The sequence below is a fragment of the Ursus arctos genome, chromosome X, assembly GCF_023065955.2.
Source record: "Ursus arctos isolate Adak ecotype North America chromosome X, UrsArc2.0, whole genome shotgun sequence".
Taxonomy (NCBI): domain Eukaryota; kingdom Metazoa; phylum Chordata; class Mammalia; order Carnivora; family Ursidae; genus Ursus; species Ursus arctos.
This window is the reverse complement of record NC_079873.1, coordinates 45,480,228-45,506,584: the sequence shown is the minus strand read 5'-3', so window position 1 is coordinate 45,506,584 and position 26,357 is coordinate 45,480,228. Positions and strand designations below refer to the sequence as shown.

At 50.6% G+C, this 26,357-nt stretch overlaps 1 protein-coding gene across 1 annotated transcript in view; it reads left to right on the top strand.

Moving 5' to 3' along the window:
* The first annotated feature begins 6,171 nt into the window (after window positions 1-6,171).
* FGD1 (FYVE, RhoGEF and PH domain containing 1) overlaps window positions 6,172-26,357 on the top strand; it is a 40,054-nt gene continuing 19,868 nt past the window's right edge. The window contains exons 1-5 of the mRNA XM_026488672.4: window positions 6,172-6,478; window positions 23,353-23,526; window positions 23,834-24,011; window positions 24,138-24,576; window positions 25,883-25,972. Coding sequence (XP_026344457.1) covers window positions 6,172-6,478; window positions 23,353-23,526; window positions 23,834-24,011; window positions 24,138-24,576; window positions 25,883-25,972 — 1,188 coding nt within the window. The remainder of the gene's footprint in view (window positions 6,479-23,352; window positions 23,527-23,833; window positions 24,012-24,137; window positions 24,577-25,882; window positions 25,973-26,357) is intronic.

Here is a 26,357-nt window from a genome sequence, read left to right as displayed (position 1 = left end):
CCCTCTGTATTGGATCATTCCCAGCTGAGAACAAGCATAGTCTAGTATCTCCTATCTTTAAAAAAATCATTCTCTGACCCTTCTCCTACCATCACCTTATCTCTCTGGGCTCTGTTCCCATTCACAGCCAAGGGTCTCCATGGAATTGCCTATACACCTAGCTCCACTTCAGTGGGGGTGAGGGAAGTGTTCTGTTCCCTCTGATTTCAGGGAGGGTCCTCTAACAATTTATACTCTCACCAGCACTCTATACAATTATTACTGTTTGTTAGTTAATTTTATTTTTCATTATATACTTTATATATTTTAGAATCTACATATATAGACAATTTGAATAAATAATAAATATCTGTATACCCATCCCCTAGCTTCAAAACCAGATCATTTCCAATGACAAAAGCCCCTGGGTAACCCTCAGTCACATCTCTTTCCCCTCCCTGAGGTAACCACTGCTGAATTTTTCATTTTTCATTCTTTGCTTTTCTGTATAGTTTTATAACATATGACTGTATCCATATACTGCATAATTTTTCATGTTTTTCAACTTTATATAAACATATTCTTCTATGACTTTTTTGAATCAGCATTAGGTTTTCTGAGTTTCATCCATGTTGTATGTGTAGCTAGAGTTCAATCATTTTTTATTTCTTTATAATATTCCATTGTATAAATATGTCTGAATTTATTCATCCCATGCTTGTTTCCATTCCTTGCTGGTACTAACAGGCTTTGGTGAATATTCTTGTAGTGTCTCCCAGTACACATGTGCAAGGATTTCACTAGGGAAGCAATTCTCAAATTTTTTGATCTCAGGACTTCCTTTACATTCTTAAAAATCACTGCAAGATAAATAAATATATCTTTAAAAAAGGGCGGGCAAGGAGAGCCTGGGTGACTCAGTAGGTTAAGCGCCTGACTCTTGATTTTGGCTCAGGTCATGATCTCAGGGTTGTGAGATCAAGCCCCCACCCCACGCACAGGCTCCAAGTCTACCTGAAATTCTCTCTTTCCCTCTCTCTCTCTGCCCCTCCCCCCACTCTCAAGCAGTGTACGTATTCTCTCTCTCTCAAATAAATAAATAAATCTTTTTAAAAAAATCACTGCAAACCTCAAAGAGCTTTCACGAATGTCAGTTATATCAATTGATATTTGCTGCTTTAGAAATTAAAACTGCAAAACCTTCAATATATTAATTTTAAAATAACAGTAATAAATCCATCATATTCAAATAAATAACATATTTTATAAAAAATAACTATTTTCCAAAACAAAAATAATTCAGTGAGAAGAGTGGCATTGTTTTACGTTTTTGCACATCTATTTATTGTATGGCTTAATAGAAGACAGCTGTATTCTCATATCTGCTTCTGCATTCAATCTGTTGTGATATCTAGAAAACTCCACTCTACAATCTTGAGAGAATGAGAGTAAAAGAAGCAAATAATACCTTACTAGTATTAAGGTTTTGGCTCCCTGCCCCCCATTTCTACCCCCAGGATAATCCCAGACCACTGCTCTAGGAGATATATCTAAAGGCTGGGTCATAGAGTATGTATATCATTCAGCTTTACTAGAAAACATCCAGCTTCTTCTAGAGTGGTTGTATCAATTTACACTCTGACCAATGGTATATCCAATCCCTCTTCACCCATTCTGGTGTTCACCCTTACCACTCCACCAAAACTACTATCAAGGTCACTATCAATATCCATGTTGCCATATCCAATGGACCCTTTTCAATCTTCATCTTAGTTGACTTCTCAGTACTCTTTTTAAAAATCTCCAACACAACCCTAATTATGTCCCCATCTCTTTATCTCTTTCTCAGTCTCCCTGCCACCTTCTGCTCCTTCGCCCAGTCTCTAAAGTTGGAGTTCCTTGGAGCTCAGTCAAGGATCCTCTTCCTTTCTCTTTGCTCTCTTTAAACTGACCTCTTCTCTCATGGCTTTTAATGCTGTCTCTATAGTGACAACTCTCATTTATACCTGAAACTCAGACCTCTTCCCTGGAATATATATACCATTACTTGCTTTGACCTCTCCACTTGATTACCTTAAGGAAGTGTAGAACTGAACCTTTGATCTTCCCTCTGAAAACTTGTTCTTCTTTCTGTTTTTCTCATCTCAATGAATGACCTAGCCCACATCAGACCTGTGGGAGCCACCAAAGATGCCCCCCTCTCCCTCCCTCTCCCAAGCCACCACAGCAACCCCTTTCAATTCTAAACATCTCCCAAATCTGTCTACATCTCTCCATCTCCCCAGCCACCACTTTAGTCCACTAACCAGTATCTCTGACTGCAGTAGGCTTCTAATCTTGCCCACCTCCAATCCAATCCACAGCAGCCAAAGTACTTTTTTTAAATCATACCACTTCAGGGGCGCCTGGGTGGCTCAGTCCTTAAGTGTCTGCCTTCGGCTCTGGGCGTGGTCCCGGAGTGCTGGGATCAAGCCCCACATCGGGCTCCTCCGCTATGAGCCTGCTTCTTCCTCTCCCACTCCCCCTGCTTGTGTTCCCTCTCTCGCTGGCTGTCTCTCTCTCTGTCAAATAAATAAATAAAATCTTTAAAAAAATAAATCATACCACTTCAATCCCAAATTAAAAACCTTTCAATGTAGCATATTTCAGCATTTGGGAGATGTGAATTATCCACAAAAGAGATACTATTTCATCATGTTTCAGTTCATATGATACAACCCGAAACAAAAGTTTCATGAAACAAACTTACCCTTCCTACATGATTCTATGATCCATCAATATTTTCTATTCTTTTCTCAACTTGATTTCAGTACCTTCTGCAGTTTGACCCACATTTAAAAGCACTGCTTCAATACCTTTCCATTGCTCACAGACTAAGATCCATTCTCCTTACCATGGTCTATAAAGCCCTATATAATATGGCTCTTGCCTACCTTTTTGACCTCATATCCCACTCCTCTCACTCTCAGCTCACTATGTTCCAGCCACCGTGGCCTTCCTACAGTTCCTAAGTATACCATTTTCCCTCCTCCCCAGGGCCTTCCCACTTGCTGTGTCCTCTGTGTGAAACACTTTTACCTCCACTCGTCATCTGCTAACTTCCACTCCTTCACATCTCAGTTTAAATATCAGGCTCTGCCTGACCTCTCAGACTTAATTGCCCCCACCGGTTACTCTCCCTCATATCACCCTGTTCTATCTCTTTATACAGCCTTATCACAATTTGTAATTATGTGTGTGTTTATGTGTTGAAATTATGTGTTTGTTTACTTCACATCCTTTCCAGCACCAGACCACAAACTCATGGTCTGGTTCATGTCTGTCTTATTCACTGCTGCATAGCTAGTGCCTCACATGGCACCTGGACCATGGTATGTGCTTAAAAAGACATTCATCAAATGAGCAGAGATCTGAAGAACAAATGAAGTGGAATTGGGGAAATGTGGAGTTTCACACAGAGGCAACAGCATATGCAAAAACTCAGAGTCTAGAGAGACTAAGGAATGGTTTAAGACTTTCAACCTAGACTCAGGAATGAAGTCTGGAGAGGCTGGCAGGCATCAAATAAATCATCAAGGGTGCAGCTTAATCTTCCTTGTTGAAGAAGATAGGTTTTCTTTTGAGCCAGTGGGGACTCAATGAAGGATTCTAAACATGAGAGTGATATGAGTTGATTTACCTTTTGGAAAGATCACACTGCCTACAGTGTAGAGAAGGGATTCCAGGGAGCAAGACTGAAACAGGGAGGCCGTGACAGTACTGCCGTTTAGATGTGGTGCTGGCCTATACTAGGGTCATGTCAGCAGAAATGGAGAGACTGCATAAATAAATTTGGGAGATACTTGGGAAGTAAAAATGACAAGATTTGGTGATTGCATGGGGGTGGAGGAGAGAGAAGAGTCAGGGTATAATTCAGGTTTCTGCTTTGACTGGGGTCATTCACAAAAGTAATTTACAAAGAAGGACAAACAGGTTGGGAGGAGGATGGCTTGAGGTGGTAAGGAAAAAAAAACAACAACTGAGGTTTTAGGTGCTTCTGGAGTGCTCAGGTAGAGCTGTCAAATAACCAGTTGAATGCATTGGTCAGGAGAAATATCTGGCCTTGAGGTATCGATTTGGGAGTCATCAGCAAAGAAATGATAATTGAAGCCATGGGAGCAAATGTAATAATTGCAGGAAAGAGCATAGAGAAAGATGAAAAGAGAGCTCAGACCAAATCCCTAAGGAGCACCACCATTTAAGGGTTGGACAAAGAGAAGTCTGGAAAGTAAACAGGAATTTAATCAAGGCAATAGAAAAAAAAAATGAGAGTGTGCTGTCATGGAAGTGGTTTAAGGAGGAGGGAGTGGTCATAAGTGCCAGATACTACCAAGAAGTCAAGTAGGATAACCTCTGAAAAGATTCTATTAGATTTTGTGACATAGGCCATGGCAGACCCTGATGAGAGAGCAGTATTAGGCAAGTAGTGGAGTCAGATTGGAGTGGGTTGAAAGATAAGTGGGAAGTGGGAAAATGAAGACAGTTAAGTTAGGCAACTCTTTTGAGAGTTTATGGAGAGGAGAAAAGAAGGTGGTGGTTGGAGAGGGAGACTTTTCAGCAATTGTTTATTGTTTTCAGATGGAAGAGACCGACCTGAATATGTTTAGATGATGATGGGAAGGAGCAAGGACTCTGTAGGTTTGGTGGCCAGAAGTCCAGAACTTCCTTTCAATGACTTCTGTTTACTCTGTGAAGTAGGAGGTCGGGTCATCTGCTGAGGCTTGGGGGCATATGGAGAAGTTGGGGGTTTGAGGAGGGGAGGTTTGAAAGGGCTGCTGTAGAGCATGGGGGAAAGGGCAGCCAAGGGACACAGTAGAGTTGTGGGTCAGTACTGAGGGCCTCCTAGATGCTGGGGACCATGAGTTTATAGTGGCACAAATCTGTGAGACTGAATAGTTTTCTCCAGCAGCGTTTAACTGCCTTTGCGCAGGCATGGAAAAAGCGGACAGTTGGACTGATCCAAGGTTGGGATGTTGCCAGGCAGACGCAACAATCCTGACAACTGAGGCTGTTGGCAAGAGAGTAGCGAAGTTAAAGACCATAAGGTCTGGTCTGAGCAGAGTGAAGCGTATCAAAGACAAGTCCTCTATGAGCCAAGCACTAGGGAGACTCTGGAACCTGTGGAAAGGTTTCTGGAAAAGAGATAGAAGGACGAGCAGTCAGAGGAAGACCTGAGAGAGGGGCAGAAAGGCAGCTTAGGGGTTTGAGCCCAGAGACTTGCCTGTGTGGAACCACGGAGGGATGGGGAACGAAGGCTGAGGGGAATGTTTAAGGGGAAGGAGGGCTTTTGGGGGCGGTCGCAGGGAGAAGCAAGGCGGGTCCGAGTCAGGGGGCGTGGCTAAGCGCAAATCCCGGGCAAGGGGGCGGGGCCCGCGTAACTGGGTCCCAGCGCCGCTGTGGCTGCGGCTGCCTCAGCGACGGCTCCCGCCTCCCCACCCCCCTTCTCCGTCTCCTTCCTGCCCGCCGCCGCGGAGACCTAGGCCGAAGCTGTTACCCTGCCCCCGTGGCTGAAGCATCGTCCAGAGGGATTGGCTGAGGGCGAGCCCCGCAGCCCAAGCGCGCGACGCACACGCGCGCCCCCCGCCAGCGCCGTCCTCTCCTCCCTCCCTCCCTCCCCTCCCCTGCCCTCCCTTCCCCTCCCCTCCGCCCCCCAGCCTCCGCTGCGGCGGGAGGAAGAACCCTTTCCGACCAGTCAGAAGAGCCCAGATCGATTCCCATTCGGGGAGAAAGAGACCCCGCACACCGAACAGACGGACCGCTCGCCCCGGGGCCACGGAAGTGGCTCTCCTCCTAAGAGAGAGCCCGCGCCGAGCGCAGCCCCCCGACCCTCACCCAGCCGCTGCCGCATAGACAGCGCTCCTCAGCGGGCCCCCGGCCCCGCCGAGCCCAAACCCCGCGCAGGGCCCGGGCCGGCGATGCCTGGCACGGCAGCGGCGGTGGCTGCGGCTGCTGCTGGTACTGCCACTGCTGCCACGGCTGCTGGCCCGGGCCCGGGCCGGGGGCTTGAATCTCCGCAGTGGGGCAGAGCCCGCAGCCCCGCCCCCCGAGCCTGAGGCCGCTGCTCCGCCGGGCGCCGGGCCTCCTCCGCCCGCGCCTCCGCCCCAGGATCTGGAGCCAAGCGGGGAGCCCGGGCCCCGCGCCCAGGCCCGGACCATGCACGGCCACCGAGCCCCGGGGGGCGCCGGGCCTTCCGAGCCCGAACACCCAACCACAAACGCCCCCGGCGCCGCTCCACCGGTCAGTGCCGACACCGACCCAGGAGCCTCTGAGACCGGACTGCCGGTGTTTAGGGGCTCAGGCTCGGCTCTCGGCGGCCCCCTGGATCCCCAGTTTGCCGGACCCTCGGACGCCAGCCTGGGCGCTACTCCAGGCCCCCGGGTCTTACCCTGCGGCCCCAGTCCACAGCACCACCGGGCCCTGCGCTTCTCCTACCACCTGGAGGGCTCACAGCCCCGGCCTGGTGAGTGATCGAGAGAGCATGGGAGCCCGGGCCACGGGCCTGGTACTGGGAGCGGGTTCTTGTTCTCAGGCCCTCTAAGCCCCACCTCGGAGCCGGCCCGCTCACTGGGGCCCTTTGAGTCTTCTCAACCCCCACCCCCTTCCCTCGCTCCTCTTCCGTCCAGTCCTTTCAACCTCTGTCCGCGATCTCCTCTCTCCGTCTCCTTGCCCCCTCAACCCTTCCCACCCCCTTCTTGTCTATCTGCTGAGACTAATGGGAGAGGGAGCACTCCAAGAAAAACGGGCAGAATTGCAAGACAGTAAGGGGAGTTTGGTTGGGGGAACCGAGTTTGCTTGGGGGAATAGGAGAAAAGGAGTCTCCCATTTGCCAAGCGCCTACATTGTGCCAGGCACTGGGCTGGGTGCTTTATATGGGCTCTCATTTCATCTTCAGGAGCCTCCTGTGAAGTAGGTATCATTAGCCCCATTTTGTAGGGTAGGAAACTGAAGCCCAGAGAAGTTAAGTAAGTTGCCCAAGGTCCCACAGCTAGAATGGAGCCAGGATTCAAAACCAGATATATTTGAGTCCAAAGTCTGTGGTCGTTCTCTTTCCCCAAACTGAGGTTGGAGACCATGAAAGTAATGCCAAGCCTTCTGCTTATGTGATTTTCTCCTGTACTGTTCTGCAGCTCTGGAGTATGAGTGGAAAAAAAAAAAAGAGGGATGGTGGATTGATCCAAGATTGGGGTTTTGCCAAGGTGTGTGTAGCAGGAGGACAAGGGAAGGAGGGAGTAGAAGGTGCTGATGGGCGAGATAGGTGGAGGAGGTGGGCCTTGGGGGTCAAGCTGGAGGAGAGGGCTGGAAGGGCTGGTAGGTAGGGAGACAGCAGATGGGGTGGGGGGCAGAAGCCAGTTGTAGCAGAGCTGTAGAGCTGCAGGGATGCAAGGATGGTTGTGAAGAGAAATCAAGAGGCTTGAACTTGGATTTGCAGAGGTGGAGCAGCTCTAGGTCAGGCTGGGGCCACAGACTACTGCCTGGAGAGGCATTTGCACTGCACAGACCTGAGTGTCTGAGGAGTCCAGCAGAGCCACCCCCATCTGGGAACATCCCCATATGGACCTGAGCCCAGGAGCCACAGAGAAAGAGCAGTGTATTTCTGGTCTGCCTTCCACTGGGCAACACTGACAGAGCTGTTGAGCCCCTGCAACCACCCCCCTCCGACCCCCCCACCCCACCCCCATCTCCAGGGCTCACATCCCCAGGGTCCATAGGTTGCTGGGACTCTGGCCCAGCACAGTTAGCAGTAGTGCTGTTGTGACCTTGGGCTGGTGATGGAACCTCTGGGAGTTTCCAGGGTCTCCCTCAGTGTGGGGTGGAGATATCCAGCTGACAAGAGGCCTTTAACACCCTGCCCTGCATGTTGCTCCTGCTGGCTTTCCAAACACCCCTCAACAGATACTGTGTGGAGCAGGCCACTTGCCTGCCTTACTGCAGCACCTTCTTTCAAAGCCCCAAAACATGCCACAAGGACTCCCACCTCAGGGTCTTTGCATCTGTTTTTCCCTCTGCCTGGCAGCTCTTTCCTCTGCTCTCCACCTGGCTTGTTTCTTATCTTTCAGGTCTCAGCTCAGATGTCACCTCCTCCAAGAGACCTTCCCTGACCACTCTGGGTGGGGGGGGGGGGCACTTGTGAGTCTCTGGCACAGCTTCCATCCTTGCCCTTAGTACAGTCTGAAATTATCTTATTGTATGTGTCTACTTGTTTATTGCCCATCTTCCTCCACTAGAATGTGAACTCTGTGAGGGCAAGGGGGTTGTATGTTTTGTTCACTGTCGTATCCCCAGGGAGTAGGGCAGTGCCTAGCACACAGTAGGTGCTTAATAAATCCTTGTTGAACAAATGCCTGAAGAGATATGAATGGAGCACATAGTAGGCCCTCAGTAACTATTGTCTAAGAGAAGGACAACAGAATTCCTGCCCTCCAGATGCTCTTGGTCTGAGAGTCAGTAGCTGGGCAGTGTCTCGACCCCTGGTTTCTAGGCTCTGATTGATACTGTCACTGCTGCCACCCCCATGGTGGTGATTCTGAGTTGCCTTCCCACTCTACCAGTCCTTACAAATTACCAATCACAATACCCATCCTGAACTACTCCCCTCCTCCCCAAAAAGCAAAACAAAGTTTCTAGTTTTTGCCAATGAAGTCCTTGTGTCTGTAATTGCTGGCTGATATATATATATATATATGTATACACACACACACACACACACACACACACACACACACACACACTCCAAGATGGGGATTAGGAATAAGAAGAGTGTTAGGCAAAGACCTGGCTTCCCAACCAGCCATTCCTAGCTGACTCACTGTGTGACCATGCGTGAGTGACTTCCCTTCTCTGAGCCTCGATTTCCTCATCTGGAGAATGCCATGAGGAGTCTATGAGATACTGGTGAGACGCCTGCAGAATTAAATAAAATTTTTTAAAAATAAGGGAAAAACCTTCTGAAGAGGAGGCGGAGGAATTACTCAGGCCCTGGCAAAGCAGGCGCTGGGCCATGTGATTCACAGCAGCATAGGGTGTGAGAGGCCCGCCTCCCCCACTACCCAGCCGGCCCAGGGGTAGGCACAAGTGACTTGCTTCTGTCTCCACAGGACTTGCCTATAATTGGCCCAAAGAGGGCAGGGTTGGTGGTTGTTGGGTGTGTGTGTGTGTGTGTGTGTGTGTGTGTGTGTATGAGAGAGAGAGACAGAGAGAAAGAGAGAAAGAAAGAGAGTCCTCTCAATTAAAGGGTTGAAACATTTTAGTCTACATGTTAAGATTTCTGTGTGCCTGCAGACTTCCTCCCTCAGACTGCTGAGGCTTTTATTGAATCACCATCTTTAGGGACCAGTGGCCCATCCTGGTGTGGGGGGGTGCTTTTAAAAATAATGCAGTTGCTCCTTGAACAATGGGGGAATTAGGGGTATGAACCCCCATGCCCCTACTTGCACAGTCAAAAATCTGTGTATAACTTTTGACTCCCCAAAAACATAACTAATAGCCCACTTTTAACCAGAATCCTTACCAATAACATAAACAGTCAATTAACAAATCATTTTGTATATGTATTATATACTTTATTCTTAAAGTAAGCTAGAGAAAAGAAAATGTTATTAAGAAATCATAAGGAAGAGAAGGGGCGCCTGGGTGGCTCAGTCAGTTAAGCATCTGACTCTTGATTTCAACTCAGGTCATGGTCTCAGGGTGGTGAGATTGAGCCCCACATTGGGCTCTGTCCTCAGCACAGAGTCTGCTTGGGATTCTCTCTCTCCTTCTGCGCCCCCCCCCCCACTTGTACATACACTCTCTCTCCCTCTCTCTGTCTCTAAAATAAATAAATAAATCTTTTTAAAAAAGAAAGAAAATCATAAAGAAGAGGAATATTTATGGTACTATAGTATATTTACTGGAAAAAAATCCACATATAAGTGGACCTGTGCAGTTCATAGGGTTGTTCAAGGGACCACTGTAGTTATGTCTTATCCATGCTTCAAAGTGCTTTCTCTTTTGGTTACCCTGATTTCTGGTAGGGGAGGGGGCAATTGTTTTTATACCCATTTTCCAGGTTAATAAAACCTGGAAAGAGATGCCAGAGAGGGCTTTGAGAGAGTCAGAAAGGAGTTCTAAGCTGTAGGTTTGCTCACAGAGATTTGGGGAAAACCCTACCCTATTCCTCAGTTTTGAGGCCTAGAATATCCTTCCGAATGCTGGGTGGGGAGTAGCTTGGGGCCTGTCTCACTCAAAATAGTTGCACCTGATGTAGGAGTTTTTTCATGGGTAGTAGGAAAACTGAGCCAATTGGGAGGGGGGCAGCAATAGGGCTGTCTCCCTCTAATCTGGAGTCTAGGGCATCATCAGAGACTCCTAGAGTTAGAATGGGAACTGGAAAGGGCCCTGGACACCATCTGGTTCTGGGTTTCCCAAACTGGGTGAACATCAGAATCCCCGGTTGACTTTGAAAAAATTAATGTGTTTCCCAGTCTCCACCTCAGAGCTCCAGAATCTTGGGGTTGCAATCCAGGAATCTCTCTTTAAAGCTTCCCAGGTAATTCTGATGCACAGCCTAGAGTGGGAACGGATTTTTAGTTGGTGCAGCGGAGGCTCAGAGAGGCAGTTTATTCATGGTCCTACAGTGAATCAGTATGGCGAAGGCCTGGAGGATGCATAGGCCTCCCCTCTGAGGCCCTCTTCTCAGGATCCTGTGTGGGCCTACCTCCCTCCCTCCCAAACCCAAGGGAAGTCAGGGGATCTAAGCTAAAGGGAGTGAATCAACCCTTCACACATATGCACAAACACCGGCTGCCTCAGTTTACCATCTATGCCTGGCTCCAGTGAATGGCTGCCATTTGGCACTTCAAGTTGGAAAGCAATTGTAGTTCTGGAACTCTAGGTCAAGGAAACCTCAGCACCAACAGCACCCACCACAGGGCCTGGCCCAAAGCAAGGGCTCCAAAGGGTGTCAGCAAGGTTTGTAGAGCTAGGAGGAACATGGAAGGCAGTTCAGGTAAGAGTTTCAGTGGGAGCAAGGGCACTGAGGCTTGGGGCATGCTGGAAACTGGGAGTGGTATTGAGAGGAGTAAGGGATAAGGCTAGGAAAGGGACTTTATCCTGAGGGCAAAGGGGAACTGTGGAGGGGTTTATCAAGCAGGGGAATGATGTGCTCAGATGTGGGTGTTTGGGAGATCCCCAGAGCTGCATGTGGAGAGTGGATGGTAGGGATGCAAGAATGGGAGCAGGGAGACAGGCAGGTGTGGGTCATAGTCATCCCAGTGACAGGTGATCGTAGCTTGGGTTAGAGTGATGGCAGTACATAAGGACAATAAAATCTGAGAGATATTTAGAGGCTAACGTGGACAGGCCTTGGTGGTGGCTTGGATGTAGAGGCCAAAGAAGAAGGAAAAGTCCAGGATGAGTCTGGGTTGTTGTCTGAAACCAACTACAGTGACCCAGTGGATGGTGCTGGGGCCATATACCTGCACGAGAAGGAACAGGTTTGAGGGAGGATGTTGAGTTTGAAAGGCCTTGGGGGACATCCAGGTGTAAGTAGCCAGCAGTCATCTGTAGGTAGGGTTGGAAAGCTCAAAAGAGAGAGGTCTGGGCCAGAGATGTTTGGGAATTCTTACAACCAATGCATACCATGGATCACAAAGCAGCTCATGGGGAGAAGTGTGTGTGGTTCTGGGGGCCAGTCCCATCCCTGAAGACAGATAGTGAGGTCAGCAGGGTCACACTCTGGCGGATCGTTCATTACCTGCCCAAACTTTGCCTTAGAAATGCCTTGGGGAGGGAGGGCAGTTTTTAAAGCACATTTGCGTAAAGCTGAAACTCCTTTCACAGATACCCAGGGTAGTGGCTATTGCAAAGAACTGCGGCAATACTCCTGAAAAGCAAATCAAACATTGGTAAATTCCTGTGGCTCCCTCAATGTTCTCCCTTTTGAGAGCATCCTGAGGGAGGTCGTTCATGGAAAGAGGAGGGGGCTCCTGACAGGAGGGAGTGGTGGGCGCTGGGGATTTTTGGAAAGCAGCAGTTTGAGATTCTGAGGGAATGTCTGGGAAAAGACCCAGATTTGGTTCAGTCAGCTGGGGCCTTCCAAACAAATGCAACAAAATGTAAAGACTCTGGATAGCTGGGGAAAGGTCTTCCCCAGACAGGACTAAGGGAACTGAAGCTTCCAAGTTGCAGATGGTTGGCACCCCCGTTCCTCAGCCCTTTCGGGTGCCTCTGTCCCTGTGGGAGGGCCTGGCTGGAGCTACCTGCCTCCTCAAGGGTGAGTGGCAGCTGTGTCTGAGACAGATACCAACCATTGCTTTCTGGGGGCTAGTTAGCTAAATGCCTTAGGCAGATGTGGAGCTGGCCAGATCCTGGCTGGGTGGGGCTAGGACCTGTCTGGAATGAGGGCAGGAAGCACAGTCTGCCATTGGCCAGCCCTGCAGAGTTATGTTCCCTCTTCCGGAGAGAGCAGACATCCTTGGAGCAGTAAGTCCAGCCTCTCTGGGCTCTAATACCCAGTTCCTTGGACTTGGAAGGCATCACATCTCCACAAGGTGCTTCAAAACCCACACAGAGCTGAAGACAAGGATGCAGGACAGTAGCTGAAGGAACCTCAGCACTCTGGGCTCTGCCACTGGCACACTGTGCCCCCCCGGGCCTCCTTTCCCCTCTCAGAGCCTTAGTTTCCCCATTTATAACCCTGGGACCTGATCATCGCATTTGTCTGGCATGTAACATGGCATCAATAAATACTTGGTAATAAATACTTGGCAGATAAGGGAAAATGAAAGGGGAGGAAGAAGGGCATTTCTTTATTCAACAAATGTTTGTTGAAGATGTACTACGTGCTTGGCCCCGTGCAAGGTGCTTGGTGTGCAACAAGACAGGCACAATTCTTAGGCTCTCAGAGCTTCTTCCTAGCAGGGAAGATCTACATGACAAGTAATTCTAAGCACAGATGCTGCAGGAACATATGAGGAAGGGGCTAAGCAGGGAAAAGAGGACACCTGAGTTGAGACTCCAAGGGTAAATGGAAGTCCAGAGGTAAGGCAAAGTGGAAAAGCCATTCAGGCCACGGGAACAACATGTGCCAAAGCCCCAGGCGGAAGAGGACACTTTCGAGGAACAGACAAGAGGCCATTGTGGCTGGAGGGTGGGGGCAGGGAAGAAGTGTACTTGAGCTGGGCCTTACTTGTCCCCAAGCTCAGGAGGTTGGAGTTCACCCGGGAGGCAAGGGGGCAAGGGGAGCCCTTCACAGGGCCACAGGAATTGAAGCAGACTGTTTTCATAAGCTGGTGGTGGTGTGGAGAATGCCTTGTAGAGAGGATGGGAGGGAAACCAGTTAGGAAGCTGGACAGTGGGGAAAAGCTTATGGATTCTAAAGCTAAGAAAGTCAGGTCTGCTCGGGCTTGGGGTCTGGCTGGATGTGTGAGTTGAGGGAGAGGGAGGAGACATGGAGAAAGCCCAGCCTCTGGCTTGGGGAACTGCGGGGATGGATGTCCCACTCTTGGGATGGGGAAGGCAGGAGGAGGAGCCACTAGGGGCTGGGTGTGGCTTGGGATGCACTGAGTCTGAGTGAGCCTGAAGACCTGATGGGGCATCCAGCAGGCATCAGCTGTGCCCCCCTGAGCCCTAGAGTTAAGGGCAAGAGGGTGAGGGGCACAGGTGTGGGGCTGAGGCCCAGAGGGAATGGGAGGCTCTTCCTGGTGCGGGCAGCTTTCAGCCTTCTGTGTTGTTTTCCTGTAGTCCGTGCATGGAAGGGGTTAAGTCACAGAGGGAAGGCGCCTGTAGAAAGCGGGAAAGGCGGGACTGGCAAGGCTGGCCCCAGGGCTCTGCAGCTGGCATAGCAGTCCTTCCGCTTGGGCCTGCTAGGCATGCAGCAGCTGCCCACACCACTACCTCTGCCTTCACCTTCACCTTCCCTGCTCCCCCGCCTTAGCTTCTTCCCAGATCCCCTAAGCAGGGCCTCCCTGCCTAATGCATTCCAGGTGTTGACACAGCCCCACCGGGTGGCAGGAAGTAGGGCCGGGAAGGTGTGGGTCTCTCTTACTGTGCATCTCTTAGGGGCTCCAGTCTCCATGCCTCACTGACCGCTTCTTGTTCTCTGGAGAATTCCTTCAGGTATCTCTGTTTGGGTCCTAAGTCTCTGGCAGGGTCAGGCAGTGGTGAGAGGCCCCCCTACCCCAGACCCAGCTCTGCCACTTTCTAGCTTCCTGTGACCTTGGGCAAGTCTCAGCACCTCCCTGAGCCTCAGTTTTAACATCTGTAAAATGGGGTTATCATGCCCACCTCTTAGTGTTGTCTTAAGAATTTGCCACAGGTAAAGAAAACCCCACAGCACTCAGCATGACAGCCTGTAGCCATGTTCAGCACATGGCCCTGCTCTGCCCTTTTTATTTCTGTCCGTTTGCCTCTCTAAGCCTGCATCCCTCACTGTCCCTGTCTCCTTTCTGACTTGCCCCCCTTTCACCGTTTCCCTCTCTAGCCGTCGGTCTCTCCGGGCTCTCTGTAGTCTTCCTTCCGGTCTTCTCCCTCCTTGTCTTGGTTCCAGTGTCTCTCTCTCTCTGCCTTTTTCCCTCATGATCTCTCTGTGTTACTAACTCTCAAATTTGACCAGGCTTCTGGTGAGAGGGGAAGGGAGATGGGTGGATCTTGGGGCCCCTGGGGTCACACACAGCAGGGGTCAGCGGGGCCATCCCACAGTGGCTTTGTTCTCACAGGAAGGGAAATCCCAGCCAGCGTGGCAGCCCCAGCACTGGGTAATTACTGCCCCCAGTGCTCCCAGCTGCAGCTCCACTCCCTTCCCTTCCTGTCCTCTGAAGTCCCCAGCCCCTCCTGGGGGTGGAGCAACCGCCCCCATCCTTCTCTGGCCTCAGGTCCAGAGGCACAAGGAGGAGGTGGCCAGGCCCTTACAGCAATCCAGCAACTGGAAGAGGGATGGGCTGCCTGTGCTCCCATGTGGCTGTGGTGTGTGTGTGTGTGTGTGCACGCATGTGCATGTGTACACATGTGCCTGGCTTCCTGGCTGTCTTTGTCCCCAAGGGTCTGTTTTGTGTGTATCTTAATGTTCTTATTTCTGTATGTCTATCGGTATGTTTGACTGTGTGTCTGTATATATCTGTGTGTGTCTATGTGTGTCTTTGGGTCTGTATTTGTTGTATGTTCCTGTTTGCCTGCTTGTGTGTCACCCTGGTTCTGTCTAAGCCCCTGGGAGTTTCTAGATGTTTCTGCATGCGGGTTTCTGTATGTAGATCTTGTGCGTGCGTGTGTGTGTGTGTGTGTGTGTGTGTGTGTGTTTCTTTGCCAATGTCTGTTTCTGTATGCCCCCTACGAGTTCTGTATCTTGGTTGTGGTTGTGGTTGTGTGTGTGTGGGCAGGGACACCTGCCTGTCTTTTGGCCCTTCCTGCCCCCTTCCTCCTTTCCTGGAACGTTTTTTACAAACCTAGGACTCTGTTCATTGTGCCCTCAAACACACTCTTCACCTTCCCACCTGATATTCACATCTTTGCGCCTGCAGGACCACATCCAGTCCACCTAAAATCAAAAACAAAACAAAACCGAACCAAAACAACAACAACAAAACCACACTCCATCCTGGATGGCTGAAAACCACCTCCTTTAGAAAGTCATCCCCACTCCCCCCTCCAAATGTGATTTCTTTCCCAACTCAGCAAACATTGGCTGAGGATGTGCTCTGTGACTCTGGACACAGACATGCTTGGGATCCCGTCCCAGCTCTGTGTATCCTCAGACAAGTTATTTTGTTTCTCTGGGTCTTGCTTTTCTTGCCTATAAAATGGAGCTAATAGTACAGAGGGTTGTTAGGAGGATGCCATACAGGAAAGCATCAACACAAAGCCTGACCCAGAGTAGGTGCTTAACAAATAGTTGAATCCCCATACTTTATATCCTCCACTAAAAAAGTGAACATCTTGAGTTCCAGAGAGTTCTGAAGGTTCTTGAAATCCCCTGCTCTCTTCTCCAGGCATCTTTCACAGGACAAAGTGTAAACTGGGCCAGGCAGATTCCAGTTCAGGGGACTGCTGACAAGTACTGCATGAGCCTGCTCAGGCCCGGAGAAGATTGGGCCCTAGCAGAGGGTGGAAGAAGGGACCTCCAAGGCTGCTCCCCAAAGGCCAGAGCATGTTAGATAGGGCAGGAGATAAACGGCAGAGGTGGAAGGGACCTTAAGGACCATCTAATTCAGATACCACAAAGTGGTGGCCTACAAGTTGAATTTGACTCACAAATATTGTTTGGCCTACTCACTGTTTTCAAAATTAGGGGATTTCACATAGAAGTCCAGATTTCTGATTCTCTTAAAATATTGGAAGATCTGAAAACACAGGGCCCTGTTCCTGCGAAGTGACAATTAGATAGAAGGGAGGAGCTACTGTCCCTACTTCAGGTGAGGCATGTGGTCTCTGGTTTACCCCAGTCCTTACTATTCCCTAATGCCTTATACTGTTCCATTTTACAGAAGGGTCCTCACTCTACGTGAGTGTACACACTTTACAGAAACATCCTTCACTTTACAGAAGGGGCCTCACTCTATGAAAGACTTCCTCCATTTTACAGAAGAGTCTTCTGTTTGGCAGAGAGTCCTTCATTTACAGACAGGTCATCCGTTTTACAAAAAGGTCTTTATAGAACTCTCCTCGCTTTACAGAATGTCCCTCCATTTTGAAGAAGTCTTCTCTGCTTTGTAGAAATTTCTTCCCTTTACAGAAGGGGCATTCTTTTTATCAAAGAAACCTCCATTTTGTTGAAAGTTTCTCTATTTTGCAGGAAGAAACACTCTAGGACACTCTTGGAAGTGGCTCCCACTTTCCAAAAGTGCCTTCGCTCTGCAGAAGGTACCTCTGTTTTTCTGCAGAATCCTTATGTTCAGAAGACCAGTCCGCTTCAGGGAAAGAATTTTCAGATCTACCCACAGGGTTCCTGTAGACAGCTCCCCCTGCGCGTCTCACACTTGACAGAGCTTTGTGTTTGAACTTTCAGAGCGAACATCTGTCAGGCCAAGCAAGGCCTGGGTCAGGCTGGACCTCACATTCAAGTGGAAAGTGGGAGAAGTGGGGAAGCTATGCCTTTATCCCCTGCTTTCTTCTCAAATGAGGGACTCCTCTTCTCCCCTTTGCCCAGCAGAGCTGGCTTTCCAAAAGGCACTTTCTTATTTGCTGTTGTTCTTTCTTCTCCACTCCCTCTGTTCCCTTTCTCCACCCCACCCCACCCCACCCCACCCCCAGGAATTCCAACTGTCCCTGGGGCCTACCTCTTAGCCTGGAGAGACAGAGATCTGGGGGCTGCAGGGAGAAGCAGTCGGGGGTCAGGAGGCCTGAGTGCTGGGGCCAGCTTCTGCCCACTCTAGCATCTCACCAGGTCCTCAAAATGAGGAGCACACACATATTCTCCCCCATTTTGCAGATGGGGAAATTGGGTTCCAGGACTGTGAAGCAACTCCCCAGGTCACCATGGAGTTAATGGCTGAGGTCCAGTCTGAGGCCCTATTAGCTAACTTGAGATTAAGCCAAGGCTACAACTAGGATGGGAGAGGGGGTGTTGCTGGCCAGGGAAGGGGCATGCTGGGAGCTGAAATTACCAGAAAGAGGTGAGGGAGAGGCAGGGTCATTATCTTCCAACAGCTAGAGGACAGACCTGCTCTGCCAGGAGCCCCAAAGCATGTGCTCAGGGCACCTGCCAAGTAGGGGCATGCAGCAACCAGAGACAGTTTTTGGAATGATTTTGTTATTTCAATAACACTAAGTTGTCGTGGAAAAATTCAAAACTCTCTTATACTTCTGAACACTTATTTTACAGTTTTGTATGATTTGTATTTTCAATTGAGTTTGAATTACGGGACAGGGTACCATGGTCTTTTCTTTGCACTTCTAGTAGGAATCCTGCCCTGATCGGAGGAGCTGTCGAGGAGGGTGGGGCTAGATTCTGTGTCCATCTCAGGCTGAGTTTGCTCGTGTTTCTTGGTGTGTCAATAGCTTTGTGTTGGGTTGCAGCCTGCGGCCTGTGGGTTTATGTATCTGTGCGCATAGTTCCGTGTCTTTGCGGATGTGGGGTTCTGTTGGCTTTCAAGTTTCATTCACATTGCTGTGTGGGTGGGGGGCACTACACTCTTTCCCTTCTTTGTTTCACAGACTCCCCAAAATCAGGGGGCTGTGATTACTATCCAATTTTTCAGACAAGGAAACTGAGGTTCAGCTAGAGAGGCTTGCCCAGGGTCACACAACTAGTAAGTGGGGGTGTTGGGATTAAACTAGGGTCTCTCTGACTCCTGAACCAGGTCTTCCTTTTTTTTTTAAAGAAAGGGAGAGAGCAGGAGAGGGGCAGAAGGAGAGGGAGAGAGAACCTCAAGCAGGCTCCACGCCCAGTGCAGAGCCTGTCACAGAGCTTGATCTCACAAGTCATGACCGGAGCCAAAATCAAGAGTCAGACGCCCAGCCAACTGAACCACCCAGGCGCCCCCTGAACCAACTCTTTCTAACGAAGGTGCCACAACACCTCAACACACATAGTCCAGTCAGTGAATGCAGTCATGCCACCCTTCTTTGGTAGAGTCATATACCACAGGTTCTAAATGATTGTCCTTGTTTTTTTAATAAATAAGACCAAATTCAAGGTTATCCCTGAAATAATGTCACTGTCATGAGCACTCAGGGGCCCATTGCAGGGAAATTGGATAGAGCCCACAGCTTTCTGGAGGCTTAAACGGTCAAGAGACTAGGGGGCCCTGGTTGCCAGGTGCCGCCTCAGAAGCCCAGCTCTGCCTCATTCACTCCAAGCCCTCCTTTTTTTTAGATTTTATTTATTTATTTGACAGAGAGAGAGACAGCCAGCAAGAGAGGGAACACAAGCAGGGGGAGTGGGAGAGGAAGAAACAGGCTCCCACCAGAGCAGGGAGCTCGATGTGGGGCTCGATCCCAGGACTCTGGGATCACGCCCTGAGCTGAAGGCAGACGGTTAATGACCGAGCCACCCAGGCACCCCACACTCTAAGCCCTCCTTGACTGAGGTTGCTAAAACTTGCTCAAATAAAGTACAGGTAGATTTGAATTTCAGATATTCGACAAACAATGTTTTAGTAAGGCATAATAAATTCTTAGTGTAAGTATGCACGACACATGCTTATTCTAAGAAATTATTCATTGTTGATCTGAAATTCAAATTTAGCTGGGCATTCTGTACTTTATCTGGTCGCCCTGTCCTTGGCCTCTCCCTCCCCTCTGCTTCCCCACTCCCAACAGGCTGACCCCCCTTGCACTTCCTGAGCCTCACTTAGCTTTTCCTGAGTGAGAGTCTCTTGTCTTTGAGATTGGGAGCTCCCTGAGGGTTAAGATCATGATTACCTTTTGCCTGCTGAATGCTTGCTGGGACTGCACACCCCACCCCCATCCCCACTGAAGAGCTGGGGCAGTGCCCAGGCACTCCTGGGGTGCCCAGGGGGTGCTTCCGGTCAGTGACAAGAGATGCCAGAATGGCAGCAATGGTTGTGTGCGAGCCTAATGTGCCGAGCACGTTGCATATGGAAATGTGAACAACTCTGCAGCTCTCGCTGGGTCTTTGAGGGCTGTGCATTGTCAGTGTGTGGCTGGGTACATTTTCACAAAGTATTGTAAGGTTCAGTGGTGTGACTTTCTGTATGTGGGGTGAGGCCCTTTGTGGCCTCTGCTCTCATGGGCCCTGGAAACTCTGGTAAACCTAGTAGTGGAGGGGGCAGTGCTGGTGGAGGACTCCATCAGGTGTGTAGGTGTGTGTGCATGAGAGATAATGTCATGGATTGTCAACTGTAAAAAATGGGCTGGAGAAAACCAATGCAGGACCCAGCCAGGAGGGCATGGGATGGGGCAGTGGGAAAGGCGGTGATGTCCAGGAAGGGAGAAGGCCTCCCTTGGGAGCTCCCTAGGGGCAGAGATGGGATTTTCATATCTTCTAGCTGTGAGTCTACTGGGCTCAGAGCAGGGCTCAGAAGTATCCGGGGGAACTGAGTTAGCCTAGGGAAACCAGAGAGTTCAACAGGATCGTGGGGTGCCATGGAGGCCTCACTGAGAAGTTCCTATCTTCCCCATGGGCAGTGGGAAGTCACAGAAGGCTCTTGTGGAGGTAAGTGTCATGACCTGAGCTGGAAGTCCATCTACCCACATGGAGGGAGCAAGGCCTGGGGACAAGGGAGCCACTGACGGAAGGCATAGGAGGAGACAAGGAAATGTAGGCAGAGGGACAGGCACGTCAGGAGCACCAAAACAGGAGAGAGAGGGATCTTGCACCTTCTTCCTTCCGTGGAGCCTTAGCAGGTTCTTGGCCCGGCCTAGGCTCCTGAACTGGAACCCTGATGTCATCTCCCTGTAGGTGGGCATCGAGGTATTGTATTCACTAGGCACACTGCAGCTTATGACTTTCTGAAGCACTGGGGTACAACCCTGCCCCTCCAGCTTCCCCTTGAAGAGCAGGATTAAGAAAGAAGTCCAGTGCAGGACCAATCTGTTGAAGCTCTGCCATTGACTTGCTGTGTGACCTCTGGCAAGTTGCTGCCCCACTCTCTGCCTTCATCTCCTCATTAGCTACTGAGCTCACAGTCCCTGCCCCTCTCTCCTGGGAATCCAGAGTGTCCCAGAATATTTGAATTTTATCTAGCCTTCCATTCTGCAGGGCTGCCCGCAAGGAGGCAGAGAGAAAGGAGAGCGGCCCACTGGTGGGCTCCCAGATGAGGTGGGTGAAAGGGAGTAGAGGGTAGGCCAGAGCAGGGCCACAAAGAATAGTATGGTCACCCTCTCCCCAGAAAGCAGTGGAGTGAAGAGAGAGAAGCCCAGCCAGGGGCCCCCCAACTGTTCTGTACAGACTGGGTAAGGAGGACTTACCCAGTGAGGCCTGCCTGCTTTGAGGTGTGGAGACAGGGCGAGGTGGAGCCCTGAGGAGGCAGGCAAGGGGTACCTGAGACCCTGGCACCTATGTGTGTATCTCAGAGGGGGGGTGTCTCTGCACAGTGGGGTGCCTGGCTTTGCCTGCTGGATCTCTGGCACTGTCAACTACTCTGTCTCTCGCTTTCCCTGGCCATGTGTCTCTCAAACTGTGTCTCCTCACGTGCCACCCTCCAAGTGATTCATCCTCTTCAACCCCACACCCAGGGGGAAGGCAGGGCAGGACCAGGCCAGGATGTGCTGAGCAGGGCAGCGTAAGCGGAACTGAGAGGAGCACGTCCTCGCTCCCGGTCAGGGCCCTGCCTGCTCAGGTGGGAAAGGAAGTGAGGAAACTGCACCCAGGGCAAGGCACAGGATGAAGGAGTGGGGCTTGGCCTGGGGACTGCGGCACTGTGTTCCCTGAGGGCTGGGAGAGGACCACGGCCCGAGTTCCCTGGGGCCTGCCTGGCTGGACTGGGGCCAGAGTGGGGCCAGGGACCCAGGGAAGCTGCTGAAACACTGTGGGTTGGGCTATTCCTTCCCTCCGGGACTGGGAGACCTAAAATTCCCCATGACTTTTTTTGCCCATGTGACCCCATAGGGTGTCTCTGCATATTGTAGCTGTATGTTTTTGCAACAGAGGCCACCTGTGACACCATGACCACTTAGACCAGTAGGCAAATGTCAGGTGTGAATGTGTGTCTGAGCCCCTAAGACCCAAGGACACCTTGGACATGTTTGTTTCATGAGTATGACATGAGAGTAAAGTAGGCCAGATGTCTGTGATTGCGTGTGTTTCTGGTTACATGATGGTGTGTGACTTCGTGATGTCATCCCATTGTGTGAGGTTGTATCTAACATGGTATAATGACCCTGTGTGGCTATAGTCCTCCTGACTGTGTGAACCACGTACAGGTGTGTGAACCTGTAACACCATATTATGGTATGTGTGACATGCTGTGGCCCTGTGATTGTGAGATACAGTATAAATGACACTGTATGTCTCTGTGACTCAGTGTAGCCATATTTGAGGAGCATATATGATGGTAAGTCATTGGGAAATTATTGTATGAAACTGCATAAAATGATAGGCTTGCCACTGTGTGACTGTCTTTGTGACTGTGCATGACTATGTTTGCTTGTGTATGTAATACTGCGGGGCCGTGTGATAATATTTGAGTTTGTGACCGTGGGTCTTGGTGACTGTGTGTGACCAGCTTTCAGGAATGTGATGGCATGTGATTGGATATTTGAATTTGCGTGGCCCTGCAGTTGTATGAAACATTCTTAATAACACCATGTGGCTCTGTAACTGAGTGGGCCCTTTTGTGACTGGTCAGTATGAGACTCTGTAACACAGGGTAACAGATCCTGTGGCTATGAGAGGCTATGTGGCTGTGGCCCAGCAAAACCAACACCACGTGTGGGTGGGAGCTCTGAGAGTGCTTGGCTGACACTCACTCTCTTGTCCTCACACCTGTTTGCCTGCGTCCTTCCCTACAGCTGTGGCCTTTCATGACTTCCTTCTGCCCACAGGATGGCCACCTAGCTCCTCAGCCTGCCTCCAGGGTTCGCCCTCTCTGCTCCGTCCCCCACCCCCACCCCACACTAACTTCTCCGTCAGATGAGATCCTCCAAAGCTCTCTGCCCAGCCAGGCCCACCTGAGCCCCACCCTCCTTCCCTTTGGGACATTGTCATCCTGAAGGGTCCCTCATTGTCTTCCAGATGGAATCTTCTCTCCCAAAGGCAACCATCATCTCCCCTAGGACCAAAGACAGAGGTGGACTTAGGGAGCCCACACTGAGGGAAGATGGACAGTGCAAAAGGGCCTCCCATTTTCTGCATTTGTTGCCCGCTGTTTTAAAGCCATTCTTGTGACCTGAACTCTGGGTGCTGGGTGTGTGTGGTTGTATGTGAGTGTGGAAGTAGAGGAGGGTAGTACAGATTAGTGAGAGGCTGGGATTTTAAGGAGCAAAACTTTTGCTTATGAAATACAATTTTGTCATTTTTGAGCACACTCAGCTGTATAAAATTATAGACAAGGAAGGCCAGGTATCCTCAGGACCTTAAGAAAAAGGGTGAAGAATGGCTTAGTCTCAGCATACTCACCATGGCTATATAAACAAGGGCTGCAAACACATACACAAACTGTAGGGTGCTCGCACCCACCCCTAGCCTGGTTAAATGCCCTAATAATAATGCCTGCTGAGATACAAGGAATCAAGGTACAGATCACAAAGAACCCTTGTCTATTGATGAAAACAGACAGCCACAGCCCTGGGCCTGGCTCCCCATCTGAGGGCTGTGGTAGGGGCTTCCCAGAAAGGCAGTGTGCCCTTGAAAGGGGCTCAGGGAAACCCAATACTCCAATACCTGCTAAGACATACAACTCCCCAGGCTTCTTTGGGGTAACATCAATTGCTTCACACCCAGGTTCTCCTTTTCTGCAGGGCTGCACCAAGGAAACCGGATCCTGGTTAAAAGTTTGTCCCTTGACCCTGGCCAGAGCCTTGAACCTCATCCAGAAGGTCCCCAGCGGCTTCGCTCAGACCCAGGCCCCCCCACTGAAACCCCCAGCCAGCGTCCTTCGCCACTGAAGCGGACACCAGGCCCAAAGCCACAAGGTAAGTGGTTCCAGCGAGGGGTGGAGAAATGGCCCAGGAGAGGGGATAACGGAGGGGAAATGTTGACCAGTGGCAGAGGAGAAGTCTTGTTAGAAGGATAGGAAGCACTGTGGTCTAGCAGCAGCAGAGGGTTGTGGCCCGGGGCTGACGCATACATACTGGCATTTTGCCTCAGGCTTTCTCTGTACCTGCCTTGGGCAAGGGTGCAGACTGGGGGTTTGTGGAGGGCCTTGTGGCCTGACCATGACAGCCACCTCCAAACTCAGCTCACTGGGATCTCCCCTCTCTTCCCTGTCCATTTCTCCAGTCCCCCCAAAGCCCAGCTACCTGCAGATGCCCCGGATGCCCCCCCCACCTGAGCCCATTCCTCCTCCACCATCACGCCCGCTGCCTGCAGACCCCCGAGTGGCCAAGGGCCTGGCCCCCAGGGCGGAGGCCAGTCCCAGTTCTGCAGCAGTATCCTCACTGATTGAAAAATTTGAAAGGTGAGTCTAGTCCCTGGGGGACCCTGTGGAGGTGAGGGTGGGCCTGGGACAGGAAGGACAGCTATAAGATGGGATTCTCAGTCAAGCTCATATCCTGCCTCCATGTGTGTTCACCACCCACCTCAGAGAGCCTGTGATTGTCGCCTCGGACAGGCCAGCCCCTGGCCCCAGCCCAGGTCCCACAGAGCCAGCCGTGTTGCCACAGCCACTCCCGCAGCCACCAGTGCCCCAGCTTCCCGAGGGCGAGGCCTCCCGCTGCCTGTTCCTGTTGGCCCCTGGGCCCCGGGATGGTGAGAAGGTGCCCAACCGGGACAGCGGCATTGACAGCATCAGCTCGCCATCCAACAGTGAGGAGACCTGCTTCGTCAGTGATGACGGGCCCCCCAGCCACAGCCTGTGCCCTGGGCCCCCTGCCCTGGCCAGTGTCCCTGTTGCTTTGGCTGACCCCCACCGGCCTGGCTCCCAGGAAGTTGACAGCGACCTGGAGGAGGAGGACGATGAGGAGGAGGATGAGAAGGACAGAGAAATCCCAGTGCCCCCGATAGAGAGACAGGAGTCTGTGGAGGTACTGACCCATATTCACCAAGAGACAGGACCATGTGGAAAAACCAGGAGCCTGGCTTTTACACTTGGTTCTTCCCCAGCTCATTATTTCTCAAAACAGGACATTGTTTCCACTTTGGATGTTTGGCTTTCCTGGTCCCCTTGTACTCAATGTCGGTAGCAAACCCGTACCTCGCCCACCCCCCTTCACTGTAACTACCAAAATGACCATGCACAGTTCCAAATGCCCACTGGGAAAATTGTTCTACCCTCATCAGAGAACCACTGGCTGGACCTCAGTTTTTCCATCTTAAAGATGTGCATCCTGCTTGGGGATCCTTAAAGTCCTACTCCAGCTGGAAAATCCCAAGACTCAGTAGCTATATGACAGCAGGCAAGTCTCCACTCCCCTACCACAAGCCTCGGTTTCCTTATTTATAAAATGGAAAGTCTCTCACATCCAGAGAGACTTCCCAGCAGTTGGCTGCCAGAGGGGCACAAGAGCTAGAGCTCCTCTTGCCCAAAGGACCTGCAGCTGTGGCCCTGAAGGCTCTTGGCCGCAGGAAACCCTTTCTGTGCCCCGGCAGCCTAAGTCTGCTTTCAAAGGCATCCTTGCACTTAAGTTAGGTTGCAGCCAGAACACCTTCTTCACCAGAACCCAGTTCAAATGTGGAGGCTGAGGCCAGGGACTCAGCAAATATGTGTCCAGTGATGTGGAAACTGGGCCAACAGGCGATGAGTTGTATACATTTTTGTACTTTCGTGTTTTCTTTACACCCCAGGTACTCAGCAAGCCTTTGCTGACAGTGAACTGAGTGGGTGAATAAATAACATTTATAGACTACTGAATCTGTAGTCTGCTATGTTTTACTTATAGTAAATCATTTAATTATGTCAATTACAAATGGACTTGGGTCCTATTACTATCAATATGTGTAGATGAGGAGACTTAAATACAGAGCAGTTACACAACTTGTGCAAGCTAATGAACGGCAGAGCTAGGATTTGAACCCAGGAAGTCTGACTTCCTGGCCCACACAGTTAACCACTGTGCTATGCTAAATGAATAAAGAGAGCACATGCCTGGGTGCATGAGCAGCCAAGTGAGAGAGTATGTATCATCGGAATTGCGGAGTGGCCTTTGTGATACTCTGGGGAGTCAGAGATTGAAGCTGGGAGGCTTGTGGGTCCAGAGATGGGGGAATAGGGTTATCCCAGGGTAGCATTGGGCTCAGAGTAGCATTTGAGCTGTTCTGAGAATTCTGAGGGCTTGGGTGAAGATTAGGGTACAGGGTGATAGATGAGTGGTTGCCTCTTCTCCTTTCCAGTTGACCGTGCAGCAGAAGGTGTTCCACATTGCCAATGAGCTCCTGCAAACCGAGAAGGCCTACGTTTCCAGGCTCCATCTCTTGGATCAGGTGAATGATCCCTTAGGGTCCCAGGGTCCCAGGGTCCCAGGACTTGGTAGGTGGGTACCAAGGAGGAAGTAATAGGGCCTGAGCCCAAGCCTACTATTACCAATCTAGAGTTGGTAAGACCCCTTTCTGACCTTGACCCCCATCCTGTCTCTGAAGTCAATTCTGATTATGACCCCAAGCTTGATCTTTCTACCAACCCTCATTTTCCCAACTTTGGATGGGTATATCAGCCCTGACTGCAGCTCTGACCTAGATCCTGAATTGACCCCAGCTGTAAACCAGACCCTGATCCTCATTCTAATCCTGGCCCTATTCCTGACCCCAAATCCACTTGAATCCATAAGGGTAGGAATTTTTGCTTGCTTTGTTCACTATGTTATCTCAG